Here is a 15,585-nt window from a genome sequence, read left to right on the forward strand (position 1 = left end):
CACCTTTGAATTGTAATTTTTTGCTCACTGTACTTGTGATTATCTGCTACCAGTGTCTGAACTGAGGTGTGTGCATTGTGTGAGTGGGGACTCTGTCCTTTTCCCACCTCGGATATGAGGTTGGGCACCAGGGAAAGGCCCATTGACAATATACTTAAGGAGACACAAAGAAGGTGTCATTCCTAGACTCCATACCACCATACCACCACCCATACATCCACACCCACACCCACACAAACCCACACAAATAATGCCAAGAAAAGCAACTGCCAAGATAAATCACTTTTATCTCTATAGGAAAGGGAGAATCTAAAAAAAATATAAATTACATTAATAACACAACATAAGAAAAAAAAACAAGGGAAAAACAACAGAAGTCTGGATGATGCTATTCTAACCTATTTATAAAAAGGCCCTGCATCAGAAAGTCACAATCCTACCCACTTCTAAAAATATATTTAGACATGTACAGAAGCGGTGGGTTTGTTTTTAAATTGTTTGCTTTTTTGTAAAAATATATTAAGGGTGAATAGAAATCCTTTCTCCCTGCCCCTTATCCTTCCCCCAACTCTCTGCTGGGGATTAAAGATCAGAGGTAACTATCTCACCATGTTCTGAACCTTGGTTACTTCTACTTCTAACCCCTCCCCAACTCACTTCACTTACAACCTGAAACATTTTTAAAAAAACAAAACAACAACAACAACAAAAAGCTAGCCTCTTTGGAAAAGCATAACTCTGAGGGTAAACTTGCTTTTCACTGGAAACAACACAAAACAACAGGAGGCTCCAAGAACCTAACTAAACTAAATAAACCCAGGCAAACAGAGGCTGGGTTTCATCTCCACAGAAACTTCTAACAGAGAAACAGGGAAAAAGAGGCCCAGAATCAGGTGAATTTGTTAGCAATTAGCTGCCTTTGAAAGCTCAAGAGGGGATGTCAATGGACAAAAGGGCTGGGGACCTTGTCTTTGTGACAGCAGTCGGTGTCCAGTCAGGCAGTTGCCTACAGAGGAACAGAGGCTTGTCCTGCCCTCCCCTCACTACCCTCTGCTGTCTTGAAATCCCCAAGATAAGCAAAGCTGGGTAGAAATGGAGGGAAGGAAATTAGGGACCTCATCTGCTAGCGGGGAGGTAGGAAGGCTTTTTGCCTTTGGTGTGACTAGATGGTGGACTGCTTGGCACCTGGGGTCCCCATGGTAGAAAAAAACAAATGGTCTAAGGGACTCCCGATTCCAAGGAAAGACAATAGAGGTGGGACTATGGAGAAAGACAAACTACGGACACAAGACAAAAGAATTCTCATAAATTTCCTGTGGCTTGGATGGTAGCTTGCAAAACTTCCCCAGAAGCATTAGGCAGGCTGGGATGAATTTGGAGAAGAGGGTGGAGAACAACGATACACATCATTTTGGCAGTGCCAAAATGAGTTTGTGGGAGATATTCTCCACAAGCCCAGACTGCCAGTGAGGCAAGATAAAAGGGAGGAGAGGGGTACTGTCTGGACAATGGAGATAACCTTTAAAGAAAAAAGGATAGATCAGATGAGTCTGCTTCTTTACAAATGGGCATCTCTTCTCTTAGGCTTGGGCTCATGAATGGCCAACTGCACTATACCTAAACACTGATTTGAGGGTCTGGAAGTACATAGGCCCAGGACTAAAGATGTGAGCCAGAACCCAGTCTGCAGGTAGGGAAAGAAGCATGGAGGTTTCTGACTGGAGGACCTAGGAGTAGGGTGTTCTAACATATCCTCTCCAAAAGGTCCAGGCTCTGTTCCATGACACAGATAGAGGAAGCAGGCTGCAGAGCCAAGGTGCTTCAGTGGCAGATGATAGCAGGTTTCTCGGAGATAAGTTTTTTGCCTGCTGGAGCCCAGTAAAAGCCACATAGATAATGCTATGTAGAATCTCAAATTCCAGGCAAATTCCTGGCGTTCACTTTAGGGTGAGGTACTTCATGTATAGCCAGCCAAAAGTAGCTTCCTCCAATGGGCTAAAAATGTTACAGTTAAAAGACTGTATGTCTATCCTCTCTTTACCTCAAAAAGTGACAAGAAGTCAGCCTTCCTAGGCCACCTACAAAAATGACCCACAGTGGGGAAAGTAAGGAGACTGTAGGCTCTCTCTTTTTTCATCAAGTATTTAGCAAGAGAGGGTAGAGACTATAGCCTTCTCCCAGGAACAAATCTAGAGGTGGGGAACATCCACTGGAATGCAGGGCAGAAGGGGAGGTAAGAATAGGTAGAAGTAGGTAGGTTTCTGGACAGGGCTGGGGCTGCAGAAAGTATTGAGCGCTGGAGCACCCACTTCATGGCCAGAGAAATAATGAGGAGTCCACGCTATCTTCTTGCCTCTCCTCACTCTGACTTCCAGCTTGGGGGCAGGAGGGCAGTTGAGAGAAAAGGAACAGACAAGACAGGTAAGAGGGAAATGGATTAGAGGAGTACAAAAGTGAGCTGTTATCCATTGGAAACCTCTCCCATTTACATGCTACTCGGGTATGGCAAAAGAAGGCAGGATATTCACAGGTGTGGGAAAGGAAATTGAGGGAAGATGGTGGAGAGGCCCATGCCTTTGGTCAGTCCCAAGAAAGTAGGACAATGCACCTCAGCACCTTGTCTGGGGCAGACAGGATCAAGGAGTTCCCCGAGAGTTGACAATGGAGAAGGCAATGGGGGTGATGGGTGAGGGCTGGGACACATGGGGGCTTGGCTCACAAAAGTAGTTTGCCATTTCTGTGGATTTTCAGGATACGGCCAAGTCTCTGCTTTGCTGTGGCCAGGCCCTTTTTGGGACGCTTTCCTGTAAGGAAAAGGAAAAGTAAGCAAAGGATATGGCAAGGGGTTCAGCATTAACTCCAGCAACAACTATCCTGAGGCCATCTCCCCACAGTTTCTTTATACTTAGACCATATTGGGTAGGCCTTCCTTAACTATTTCTACCCAATATTACATGCCTTAGCTTTTACTCCTCTGATCTCCTGTGGCAGCTATACACTCCCTGGTTATAGTTTTTTAGTTCTGTTTCCCCAATGATTTATTTGGTTCCAATCATTTTCCTTTCATAATTATACAGGGAAAAATATGTCCTCCATCAACATGCCTGCTAGGGTTGGATAGGTACCCAATTAGTGATTATAATCCAGTATTGCCACCCCCAGGCTTATTTCATTAGAAACCCCCAACTTCATCAGCCCCCAACATCATACCAATGTCAACACCCTTGAACAATGTACGCTACAGAGACTGAGCTTTAAAGGACAAAGTGGGGGAAAGAAGGGGCTGACCCTTCTAATTCTCCCTTGCCTCTTTCTCTCCACATCAGATCACTTCCCATGTCCTACTTGACTTTCTCCCTCTCTATTAACTCTGCCCGAGCTCTATCATCACTTTATTCCTACTGTATCTATGCTTCCTTTCTAGATTTCTTCCAGCAAGGCCACCCTCCACTCTGGCCATTGAAGTACTTTTTATAACCTAAACCTAATCTTATCTCTACTTAAAGATCAATCCCTGTCTCTCCATGCCCAGAAGATCAAGTCTAAGAGCCTTAGGTTGATCTTAAGTGTCCCTCCCTGGTGTTCTCATCTACTAAAGCACTTAGGGTATAAATAAAGTAGCCCTATGATTCTTCATTTCTACCACTATATGTCCATTGTACCTTGTCCTGTCTGATTACTCTGAGAGCCAAGAGAAGGGCGCCGCTGGGTCAAGAAGACACCGGGAGCCATGGGTGTGGTGCTCCGGTTTGCTTGGGCCATTCCAAAGGCATTGGGTCGAGCAGTATATTCATGGTCAGCAAGACTTCCTGACAGAGTGTCTTGTTTAGGCTCAGGAGGAGGCAAGGGTAAGGAAGAAGTGGGAGGGTGGGGTGTAGCAGTCACTCCTGGGGCTGGTACTGTCACACTGAGATTGGAATCTTGAGGACGAGGCTGTTCTACCTCCTTCAGCAAAGGCTTCTTCTTGATATATTTTTTCTTTTGGGCCTTCTGCAGCTCCTAAAACAAGAGGAGATTCAGGAGTGAAGAAAAGAAGACAATTTCCCAAAGACAGATTAAGATAATGGTCAATACAACCTGTCACTCCCATCCCTATCCCCAGGAAGTCTAGCTGGAATGTACATATAACACAAAACTTCTAGTAACTGAAGTGATCTCTTTGGTACCATTCATCCTTAATCCATCACTGTCACTTATCAGTATAGTGGCAAAAGATCTGTAAATGAGTTAGGAAATTTCAGTTTTGGTCCTAGAACTGCCATAAATGGGGAGGACCATGGACACTTCTAATAACAACTAAATTTACATCTGCAGCTGAGGCATTTATAATATTATCTTATTTAATCTTCATAATACGCCTAAAAAAGAAAAATCCTCATTTTACAAGAAAACCAAAGTGTACTCTGAACCTAAAGCCTCACAGCTAAAAAGTAGTTAGATCCTGTATAGTTAACGGTCTATCTAAAAACCCACCCTGCGAACTTCTCAAAATGGAACATCTGAGAGTATTACCTTTGTGGATAAGCCTGAGGTGAAATTAAGGATTGTGTTCCCTAAACTGAATGTCTGGTCCCAGAAGCCTCATGTAAAATCTGCTTTTCATGGTTGTAAGAAAGATTAAATGCAATGATGCAAAAATAACACAGTACATGGTAGAAACTCAATAAATGGTAAATTATTATTCTATATTTCTTATAATAGTTTTTCTTCCTCCTAATAGTCTTGTTACTTGATAATGTATTAAGTCACCAGGTATAAAAACCTCAACTATGGATGAGAGGAATGAATCACTTTTCCCAATAGTTTTGGTTTCATCCATTCATTGTTCTGTGGATCTATCATTCATTGTATAGTAGGTACCGGTACAGTGGGCATCTGGAGCCCTAAGAACCTGGAAAGGTAGTGTTGAGAGCATGTGAACGATTTCACCTTCTGAAATGCTACATAGCCACACAGACCAATTCAGTGATTATATTTCTTTGCCTTCCCTTAGCAACACGAGCCTAGTCCTGCCTTCAGAGGATCTGAAGGCTGTAGCTACCATAGAAATTTCTGGGGGACAAGAATAATAACATTAGTAATATATGCCAGGCACTGTTCTATAATCATTCATTTAATACTTAGTAAGAATTTGAGTAGTAAGAATTAAAATCCCATTTGAAGGACAAAGAATTTGTGGCAAAGATTCTTTTCCCACGGTTTCAAGACCGTAAGTAGCTAGAGGCTGAGATTCAGAACCAAGCCATTTGGCTTCAGTATCTTTTCTCAGCCACACTACTATTCACTCATAACAGGAATGGCATTTCTGTTCCCTTTCTCTTATCTAATCCCAGAAATCTCTTCAAATCCAGGTTACACCACTTTAAATTTTCAAAAAAAATTAAGGTTCATTGAAAGGAACAGTTAATGTTTTCATTGTTTAATTAGTCTTGCATACCTATATCTGGTAATCTGAGCAACAAATTTGATGATAATAATATGTAATATAACAATTATTGTTAATTTTCTATTGTTTTGAAATTCTGTACCATTTGTATTGTTTGCATTGCTTTGTGTCTGTTTTTGCTCTTTTTGTTTGTTCTTGTTTTTCCTCTTTAAATAACATTTAAAATTTTTTCTACCTTTGCTGCCAATCCCTTTACATATACAGATACTTGTATAGATAACTAGACTGTATTGTAACAGGACCACTTATACCTTACAATTATGTTGTTCAGAAAGCTACTAGCCAGTCCCCACCCAAGTTCAAACTCTCTGGCCAGACAGTCATGGTTTTCAATTGTCTGGATATTTATATACCTAGCGAATCCATAATGATGATGATGGAAAGCTAATATGCCTAGATTATTTATTTATTCAGTACCAAGTACAAAACTAATATATATATATATATATATATATATATAGAGAGAGAGAGAGAGAGAGAGAGAGAGAGAGAGAGAAAGAAAGACCAAAAAAACTGCATACAGACACTTTAGCAGCTCCTCACACAAATAAATGTCTGAAAGTTAATGGTCACCACTTTCAGTACCTCTTGTAATAGTAGAGGCCAAAGATAACTTGTATTAATCTCATGATGTCTCTAATAATTTAGTATTAAAATATTTATACAAGTTTTTATTTCCCTGATGCATACATTTTGGCAGAATATCTATATTTATGTATCATTTAAGGATATATAGGTACATATTTATAGTTATGTATTAATGATATATCCTTAATATGTAACTTATACAAGTGGTAGGGCTAGAATTCAAAGCCAGGCAGATCTCTTTATTCACTTATTCATTTACTGCAATATTGAATAAACATGTTATGTACCATAGTATCAACACCAAATTAAGTCAAATATATTACCACTCTTCAAGGATTTACAGTTCAATAAAGGACAAAAAAATAAACTTCTGAGCACAAGAATTACAAAAGAATTCTATGGATGTACAGAATGAAATAAAGTGTTGGTACATGGTACAAAGGGGAATTAGGCAAGGGTTAGGAAAGGGCATAATTTGCAATGGGTAGAAAAACTTGTACAAAGACACAGGGATGAAATAATCTGACCCACAGCATGATCCAGCAGTACTGTAGTACTGTGTTGCTGGTGTAGAAGGTGTGCATGAAGGGCTGGCAAGAGGTCAGCAAAGAGTGATTTAAGATACCAAATCAATTGGAGAAAGGGAAGGGCTGCGAGATCAGCCAACATTTTGGCCCTAGCCTTTCAAGGTCAGTGAAGGCTCGAGACATAGAACTTGTACTGTAACATCACGCAACTCAGTTGTGCCCCAAATTTTCTGATCAAGGAGATTATGGAGCCACAGAGGAAAGGGATCGATGATGTAGAGTGTGCCTAAGGAGAGTCACATGAAGAGAAAAAACATTCTCTCAGGCTTTCACAGAGAGCAAATTGGTCAAGCAATGGCTGTGACTCATCCACATGGCTGACACTGATGAAGGATCTGCAAACTGCAGTACAGGGTTACAGGATAAATCCTAAGGGGACTTGACTGACCTTATCAGATACAAAAGTTACATTTCTTTTTTTTTCTTTTTTGTGATCACTGAAGCAACTTTTTATTATCTCCTAGTCCTTGAAAGCTGGTTGGAGGGGATGGCCCTTACCTTCCTACCTGGATGAAACCCCAAGAACTACCACTACATTTTTAGTCAGTCTCGGTATAACAATCCTTATGGTAAGTAAGTTACAAACAGCCTACATCTAATAGTTAAAGTTGCTCCCTTCCTTCAACTGGAATCTGTTACAGGTGATGGTCTACATTCTAGGGAAGGCAGGAAAGGCAATTGGCTTTCCTTTTTTTTCACCATCACCTTCCTCAATGTCCACTTCTTCCCCTCTGCATGTTCTCCATCAGGGACCCTGCCAGAAGCCAGTGTTACAATGAGTATGGTGGGATGAAGTGGAGAAATAAAGGCACAACAAGTACTCATGCAGCTGGTCCTGGGTGCCGTTGTACTCTGGGCCTAGAAGACCCCCACTGTGAAAATCCCTAACTATAACAAAGGTCTCCAATCCAATAAAAAGTAGACTAAGTCTTGAATAGGTACATCCAAAGAATAAACACATGAAACATTTCTAAACAGTAATCATCAAGGAAATGAAAATGAAAACTATAGCGAGATTCCATGTGTAGAATGGCTAACACTAAAAAGAAGAACAATATGAAGTAGAGGCAATGACACCGAAGAAGCAGTCCTGGTTTAAATTGGCTTAAACACCCACTTTGAACAACTTTTCAATAGTGCCACAGCTAAATATACATACACCTTATGACCTGAAAACACCATTCCTTTTTACATATTCCCAACAGAAATGAATGCTTACATCTACCAAAAAATTTACATGAATATTCATTATAGCTTTGAATAGTTAAAAATGAGAAACAACTCAAATGTTCATGGATAAATAAACTGTAGCGTATTTACATAATGGAATGGCACATAATATTGAAATAAGAATGAGGGCTGGCGAGATGGCTCAGCAGACTAAGCACCTGCACAAGTGCAGGGACCAGGGTTTCTTTCTTTTTTTTCTTTTTTTTTTTTTTGGTTATTCAAATGATGGAACCAAACAAAAAAGCGGATACAGATGAATGTCCATTTTGTATCTGTGAATTCAAAATGGTTAGGATAGATATATAGTTACATTCTCTTAATGAATACAGGGATTTGTTCTAATAGTGTTTGTAAATAGGATATCATGTCTGCATCTTGTACAGCAAATAACCACTAGGAAGGGAATATGCAATGTGTTAATTATTGAAACTGTCCTACCAATTTGATTTGAAACTTGTCTCATTGCTATTTGTTTCTCAATAAAATTATGGGAAAAATACCAAACAAAGTTATATTTCTTGTTATATAGGTCTTCTTTTATCTTGATCTTAACCATCCAGCAGAAAAGTAAAAGAATGAGGTATATAAAGTAAAGCCATATTAATATGCTGAGCTATAAAAGGCTCAAGTCAACAACTTCTGCGGATAACCCACTACTATTGTGGACTGCTAGACTGTGTTGGATTGTTTTGCTGAACACAAGCACCTATAGTATTTAGATGACAATAGAATACCCATCTCTGACAGGACTAAACAAAAAAGAGAGGATACAAAGGAAGGACCATTTTGTATTTGTATATACAGAATAGTTGAGATAGATATATAGCTACTTTCGCTTAATTCAATGAGAAGAAAGATTTGTAGTAATAGTGTTTAGACAGGATATCCTGTCTGCTTCTTCTATTATGGATAACCACTAAGAAGATAATAAGGTATGATGTATTAATTATTGAAAACGTCCTATTAATCAGCTTTGAAACTATCTCATTGATATTTGTTTCTCAATAAAACAAAATAAAAAACCAAATTGAGCAACTAATACATCTAACTTCATAACTCCCCCCCCCAAAAAAAAAGAAGGCCTTGAGAGCTGGCCAAATAGCTCAGCAGATTGAAGGGCCTGCTTAGGCAGACCCAGAAGCCAGGAATTTGATCCCCTAGTGTACTGTGCCAGCCCCGCTCCCGGGACGCACTGAGATGGAGACTGGGCATGGTGGCATGCGCCTGCAATACCAGCACCTGGGAGGCTTTGAACTGGAAAATTACTACAAGTCCGATCTATGCAGTGAGACCCTGTACACCCTGTCCTAAATACCCCCCCCCAAAAAAAGCCTCAAGTGCTGAATCAAAAATTTTCTTTTTCCAAAAGGCTTCTCAGTCCCCTAATAGAAGCTTAACATGTAAAAACTGTCCCCAATTTCAACCCCTTACTTGAGGTAAACTCTAATCAACCCAAACAGAAGTTACTCCTTAGAAGGCACTACGAGTGGTTTTCACACCTTTAATTAGATAATCTGTTTATTTAAAGAAGTAAAACCTTCTTGTTGAAATTACAACTTTCATGGCACTGGGATATACATGAGAGACATCTGATCAAAGAAGGGTCATCTGGGCTTCTTGTTCTTTGATGGTGCCCAATAATAACTTCTAACACATTTGTAAGAAACTCTGCAGCTCCATGTAACATATGAAATACATTAATCTATTAAATTTAAATAAGATTTAATTACTAAAAATATATAAAACATCTCACTATTTCACTTTAAATATCAAGTAATATGAAATTTGAAGTTAAGAGGATATAAGTTTGAATCTCGTCTCCTTCATTTACTGGCTGTCTTATCCTGGTCTAGTCACTTAAAGTGATTCTCATTTTCTTCACCTGTAAAATGATGAAAACATCACCTATTGAACAAGGCTTTTGGACATATTAATTAGACACTATACATGGACATACCTAACATAAAGCAGATATGCTCAATAACACCCTGCACCAGTGATGGCAAAACTTTTAGAGCTTTCAATGATAACAGCCAGCTATGGTATGTGTTATGCATAGGCTCATCACCACTGTTCTATGCTGTAAGACCTATGGTATGAAGACCTAAGAGGATACTGATAAGAACCAGAAAATTTACCTCCAAATACTCTCAGGGCTTCTAAGTACATTACATATGTCAAATAACTCTGTAAACTGCAATGCTAAGAAGTAAAACTAAATCTAATGAAGAGGACTCTTTAGGACAAAAAACTGGGTAATTTTTCTTAAGAAGCAGGGGCTGAATTTCAAGGTTATATTTTATAAAGAAAAGAAAAACCTCTTTTATTAGAAAAATAGATCAATGTCCAGTACTAGTCAGTGGCTGAAAACTTACATGCACTCAGCCAGTAACCTGCCTGGGACTTCATCTGATAGCAAAGGACTGGTCTGATCCTTTCCATCTAAGGAATTTTTAAGTACCCAGAGAAATAGGTGGTATCAGTGAGGGCTTCTATCTGACTCCATTAGTGTGTTTCATCCTAAATCATGTTAACTATGTAATCTATGGTAGCAGTTTGGTGTAAAGAATGAAGGAGTAGATGAGATATTGCCAAGGATAAAGAACAAAGATTATCCACACCTCACTTCTAGAATAGTGGGATCCAATTAACCTGAAGGTCTGAGTAGAAAGGCTTTTTGTCAAACAGAGATCAATAGCAGCACTATTGCTTGGGTGTTGAACATTTTACCTGCTGAGCCAGCTTTGCAGCTGCTGCAGCCAAGCCTGTTTCAATGGAGGCCACCCGGGTCCCCTCACGCACAGGACGGTCCTGCTTGGGTAGAGTTGGAGTCACACGGGCTGCAAGGGAAACAGAACAAGTTGTCACTTTTTAAGACATTTATCTGCAAGCCAACTATATTCTTGACCTACAACTTCCCCAAAGGTGTTTCTCATTGGTCTTTATACTCATAGTCTTTCACAAAGCCAGATTTTGCTTCCCATATGGTAAGAAGGTAATCTACAAATACCCAAAGCACACCTGATTACAGCATAAAAATAGACATGCCACAGCTCACATTTAAGGTTTTCCATATTCTTTGCTTCTGCCCTACCTAACTTACTAGGCTCATTTCTCTATCTACTGTTAATGGTTTAATTTCCTCTCCAAAACTCATGTGAAAATTTGTCATACAATGTTATTAGGAGGTAATATACTGCTTTACTGAATGGATTAAAGCTGTTCCTGTGGGAGTGGGTTATACATGAGAGATTTTAGCTTGCTCACATACTCATTCTTGGCCTCTATCATGTAATATCTTCTGGAACTGGATGATGTCACAGAAAGCCTGCCCCAAATGCCAATGGCATGCTAGGACTTCCCAACTTCCATAACCATGAATCAAGAAACATCTGTTGTTTAGAATTTACCCAGTTTGTGGTATTATAACAGCAGAAAATAGGCTAAGTCACTCATATTCTCAGCTTCTCCAGACAGATGGCTTCATTATTGCAACTCCACAGTAGTACAGTTCTTCCTCCCTCCATGTGCATTCATCCTCATCTTCCATACCATCATAGCGATGGTGAACTCTTTAGTGCTTTCAATATCAGTCCACTGAGGTATGTATGCCACAAGTTTGCCACCATTGGTCTAGACTATATTCTTCCTTTTTGTCTGCCTATTCAAAACCTGCCCATTCTTTTAGAGATATCCTGAAACAATCTCCCTTGCAAAACCCTTAGGACTGCTCTGGTTCCACTGACCTTTCCTTCCTCTGAACTTATGAGTTGTATAAATCACTTGATAAAAAAAAACACATACCATCTTGCCTCATTAATGTTGATGTGTGTTTTGTCTATTAACCAGGCTATGAGATCTTGAAGAACACCTTGTATAACTAACTAGCTCTTGCATAGTGCCTTAACAACATTAAATTAACAAATGGTTGCTTGGGCCAGGGAGATAGCTTGGCAGACCTAAGCACATGCCTGGCAAGTGCAAGGACCCGGGTTCAATTCCCAGTACCACATGCCGCACCGGCTCCAGAACCCCAGGTACACTGTGCCAGCCACTGAAACCAGGCATGGTGGCACACACCTGTAATCCTAGTGCTGGGGAGGCTGAGATTGGAGGATCACTATCAGTCTGAGCTGCGTAGTGAGACCCTGTACCAAATAAATAAATAAAACATTTAAAATTTTTTTTAAATATGAAGTATATTGTTCAGATAACCAATAGCCCCAGATGATGAGGGACAACTCTTCTTTACAGAAGAATGCCAGTTAATGAGTATAGAAGGAATAAAAGAATTAGAAACTCACAAGTTTTTGAGCCCTAATGAAACTGTTTATAGAGAACTGGATATTGACAAGGAACCAAAGTACTGTATTATTTCATGAATTACTTGCTAGTATTAAGAACAAAACCTAACTTCACAATGGTAGGATCAGGAGATCACTACCTCACCTTAGTATATCTACTAACTTTAGTGACACTAATAGTAGAGAACATCACATTATGTACCTCTTGATGTGATACAATAGAAAATGCAGTCTCACCTGAGAAGCTAAAGAGCTAAAACCAGGCAAGTCACTCACATTACTTCCAGTATTTACCAGTATTTAAGAAACAGGGGAATATGAGAACAAGTGAAATGTTACCACAAAAAAGCAAGCAAAATTATACCAAAAAATGCCTAATCTCATAAAAGGGAAATTGTTTAGATTGAGAGATTTAAAAGGCATGACAGTCAAATGTCATGTGGATTTTTCTTAGATCCAGATTAAAAAAAATTATAAAAATACCTTTTATAGTTCAACAAATTAGAAATTAGATAACATGAAAGAATTACTAGATAATTATTAATTTTCTTATGCATGATAACAGGATTATGGTCATGGGAGAAACTCCTTTTTTAAAAAAATGCATAATGAAATACAAGGGAGAAATGACATAATATCAGAAGCTTGTTTTAAAGCAATGGAAAGGGCTGGTGAGATGGCTCAGTGGTCTAAAGCACCTATTTAGAACAAGCTTAGCAAAGCACAAGGACCGCAGTTCAATCCCCCAGCACCACATGCCAGCCAGCCCTGCCCCCAGGTGGGCTGAGCTGGCCACACAAAAAAAATAAATAAATAAATTAAAGCAATGGAAAGAAAGGGCAGGTGAATAAAATGTGTCAATTCTTGATAACTGCTCATTTTCACTGCTGCATATATTGGAGTACAATGAACTTTTCTACTTTAAAGAAAAAACTTATGTCACACACACACACAGGGAAAAAAAAGAGTGGACTAGCTTCTAATGCTCCTTGATTGGTTATCATTACTATAAAGGAGAATTTCTTTCTTTTTTTTTTTTTGTACTTTTTAGGGAAGGGTCTACAGGATGTTCAGGGTCTCACTACTAAATTGGACTTGTGATCTGCCTGCTTACAGCCTCCTAAGAGCTGGGATTACAGGTGCACGTCACCATGCCCAGTCTCAATTGTGCTCTCAGGGTACCCCAGGGGCAGGGCCAGCACAGCAAGCATGGGGACTAAACCCCCCCCTCCACCCCCCTGCCCCTGCGCCTGCTTGCAGGCGCTTTAATCCGCTGAGCTATTTGGCCGGCCCTCACAGAGAATTTCTTGATAAGCATTATGCAGAGTAGATCAGGCAACTCAGGAAGCTGAAGTTCTTTCTTTAAAAAATGACATTTTGGGGAGATGGCTCAGTAGAATAAGTGCTTCCCTGGCAAGTGCAAGGGCCTGAGTTCAATCCCTGATTCCGCAAAAACAAAAACAAAAAAAAATGATATTTTGTTTGAAACAATCTTAAAATCTTTTTTTCTAAGGTTTTTTTTTTTTTTTTTGTTCCTCGAATGCCTTCAGGGCACTTTTGGCCAGCGGGAGAGGTGTGAGGTTCGAACTCCAGCAACCTGAGGCTGACAGCTTTGTGGAAGCAGCCACTTAAAGGCCTGAGCTAGGGCCAGGCCCCCTTTTTTAAGGTTTTTTTTTTTTTTTGAACAATCTTAAAATCTATCAAAAGTGTTAATGCATAATTTCAGGTCATTGTTATTTGAATATATTTTAGATTAGCCTCCTTAACTTTGTATATGTTGTAGTTTTAAAATATGTCTTCATATTCTTTGGAAATTTTCCTATTGAAAAAGTCTATGTGCAGCACTGAATTTGAGCAGGCTCTTTTGTAACCTAAAGATCAGTGATGACATACCTTTTACCGACAAGTGTCCAAAATGCAATCTGAATTTCAGTTATTTATCACAAAGTGACAACACAGCAATTAAACCTGAATGCTGAGGTTGTAGTTTAGAAAAACAACTCAAACATTAACATCTTCTGTCATAAAAGAAAACAACATGTGTGCAATAGGTGCAACAGACTATGGCAGTAGTGACACTGTGTAACAACTAAAACTAGCTCACGAATGGCAATTTCACTTTCTACGTGGTTTGCTAAAACACTCATGCTTGGAGACTTGAGCTGAGAAGTAAGAAGTATGATTATTTTGAGGCCACTTGGCAGGAAAGAAACTAGTCACATGAAGAGGTCAAATGGTGGTACATTTAGTCTTTGAATCCTGACAAGCCAGGCACTAAACATAAATGAGAGATTAGATGATTCAAACTCTTGGCCACCAGGTTACCTACAGCCTTGAAATTTTTTTCTAGATGATACCCTAGACATCATGGAGTAGAGATAAACTCTCTCCAGTATGCCCTTTCTAAATTCCTGGCACATGAAATACATGACACAAAAAATGGTAGTTGTTTTAAATTTGGAAAAAGATTCTTCTTGACTGGAACTGTGCTTTGGAGAAGAAAACATCTCAAGCTCTAAAAGATATTTTGAAAGAATAATTGGGAAAATCTGACTACAAACTGGTATTAGAAAACATTAGGAAATTATTAATTATTTTGGTCTGTGGTTTTTGTTTTGTTTTGTGCTATGGAGAATTGAACCCAGAGCCCTGAACATTCTAGGCAACTGCTCTACCACTAAACTACCAGCTCAAACTCTATTTTTTATTTTTTATATTTAGGACAGGGTCTACAGGGTCTCACTGCATAGATTGGACTGGACTTAGTTATCCTCCTGTTTATAGCCTCTCAAGTTCTGGGACTGCAGGCATGCATTATACCCAGTCTCCATCTCACCACGCCCCTGGGGTGGGGTTGGCACAGCAGGCCCAGGTATTGAACTCATGACCCATGTCTGCCTAAGCAGGTACTTTAATCCACTGAGCCATTTGGCCGGCCCTTCAAACTCTTTTTTTTTAAGTTCACTTTGAGACAAGTTCTATCTTGCCCAGACTAGCCTTAAACTTGTAGTCCATGTGCCTCAGCCTCCAAAGTAACTGGGATTTCAGGTCTGTACTCTCATACCTGGCATTAAATTTGTTAAGCACAAAAAAATTATAGTGCTCACATAGGGAGGGTGTCCTTATTCTTAAAAGATAATTAAGATTTAAGAGGAAAATGACAGTTGTATATTACTTCAAAGTGTCTCCGGAAAAATTATAGCTAGCCACCAAATAAAGGACCTATGACAAAATGTTGCAACTGCAGAATCTAGGTATTGGTAATATGGTTTCCATGCAGTATTTGATTTTTTTTATGCTTCTATTTTTTTCTGTTTAAGAATTGTCATAATAAAAATTAAAATACTGAATGAGATAATTAAGTGTAATGCGTAGTCTGTAAATGGATTCTGGTTAACATCCTCTTTTGTTTTGGTTTTTTGTGGTACTG

The 15,585-nt window shown here is 39.3% G+C and overlaps 1 protein-coding gene across 3 annotated transcripts in view; it reads right to left on the minus strand.

The window, feature by feature from the left end:
* Positions 1-270: 270 nt before the first annotated feature.
* The window catches only part of Phf8 (PHD finger protein 8), a 167,673-nt gene continuing 152,358 nt past the window's right edge, over positions 271-15,585 (minus strand). For all 3 annotated transcript variants that reach the window (XM_004647577.2, XM_004647576.3, XM_023707823.1), the window contains 3 exons: positions 10,582-10,691; positions 3,663-3,999; positions 271-2,804 (listed from right to left, as the gene is read on the minus strand). In XM_004647577.2, the coding sequence (XP_004647634.1) occupies positions 2,716-2,804; positions 3,663-3,999; positions 10,582-10,691 (536 nt within the window). In that variant the 3' untranslated portion in view covers positions 271-2,715. The remainder of the gene's footprint in view (positions 2,805-3,662; positions 4,000-10,581; positions 10,692-15,585) is intronic.

Source organism: Octodon degus, unplaced genomic scaffold (genome assembly GCF_000260255.1).
Source record: "Octodon degus isolate 3935 unplaced genomic scaffold, OctDeg1.0 scaffold00314, whole genome shotgun sequence".
NCBI lineage: Eukaryota > Metazoa > Chordata > Mammalia > Rodentia > Octodontidae > Octodon > Octodon degus.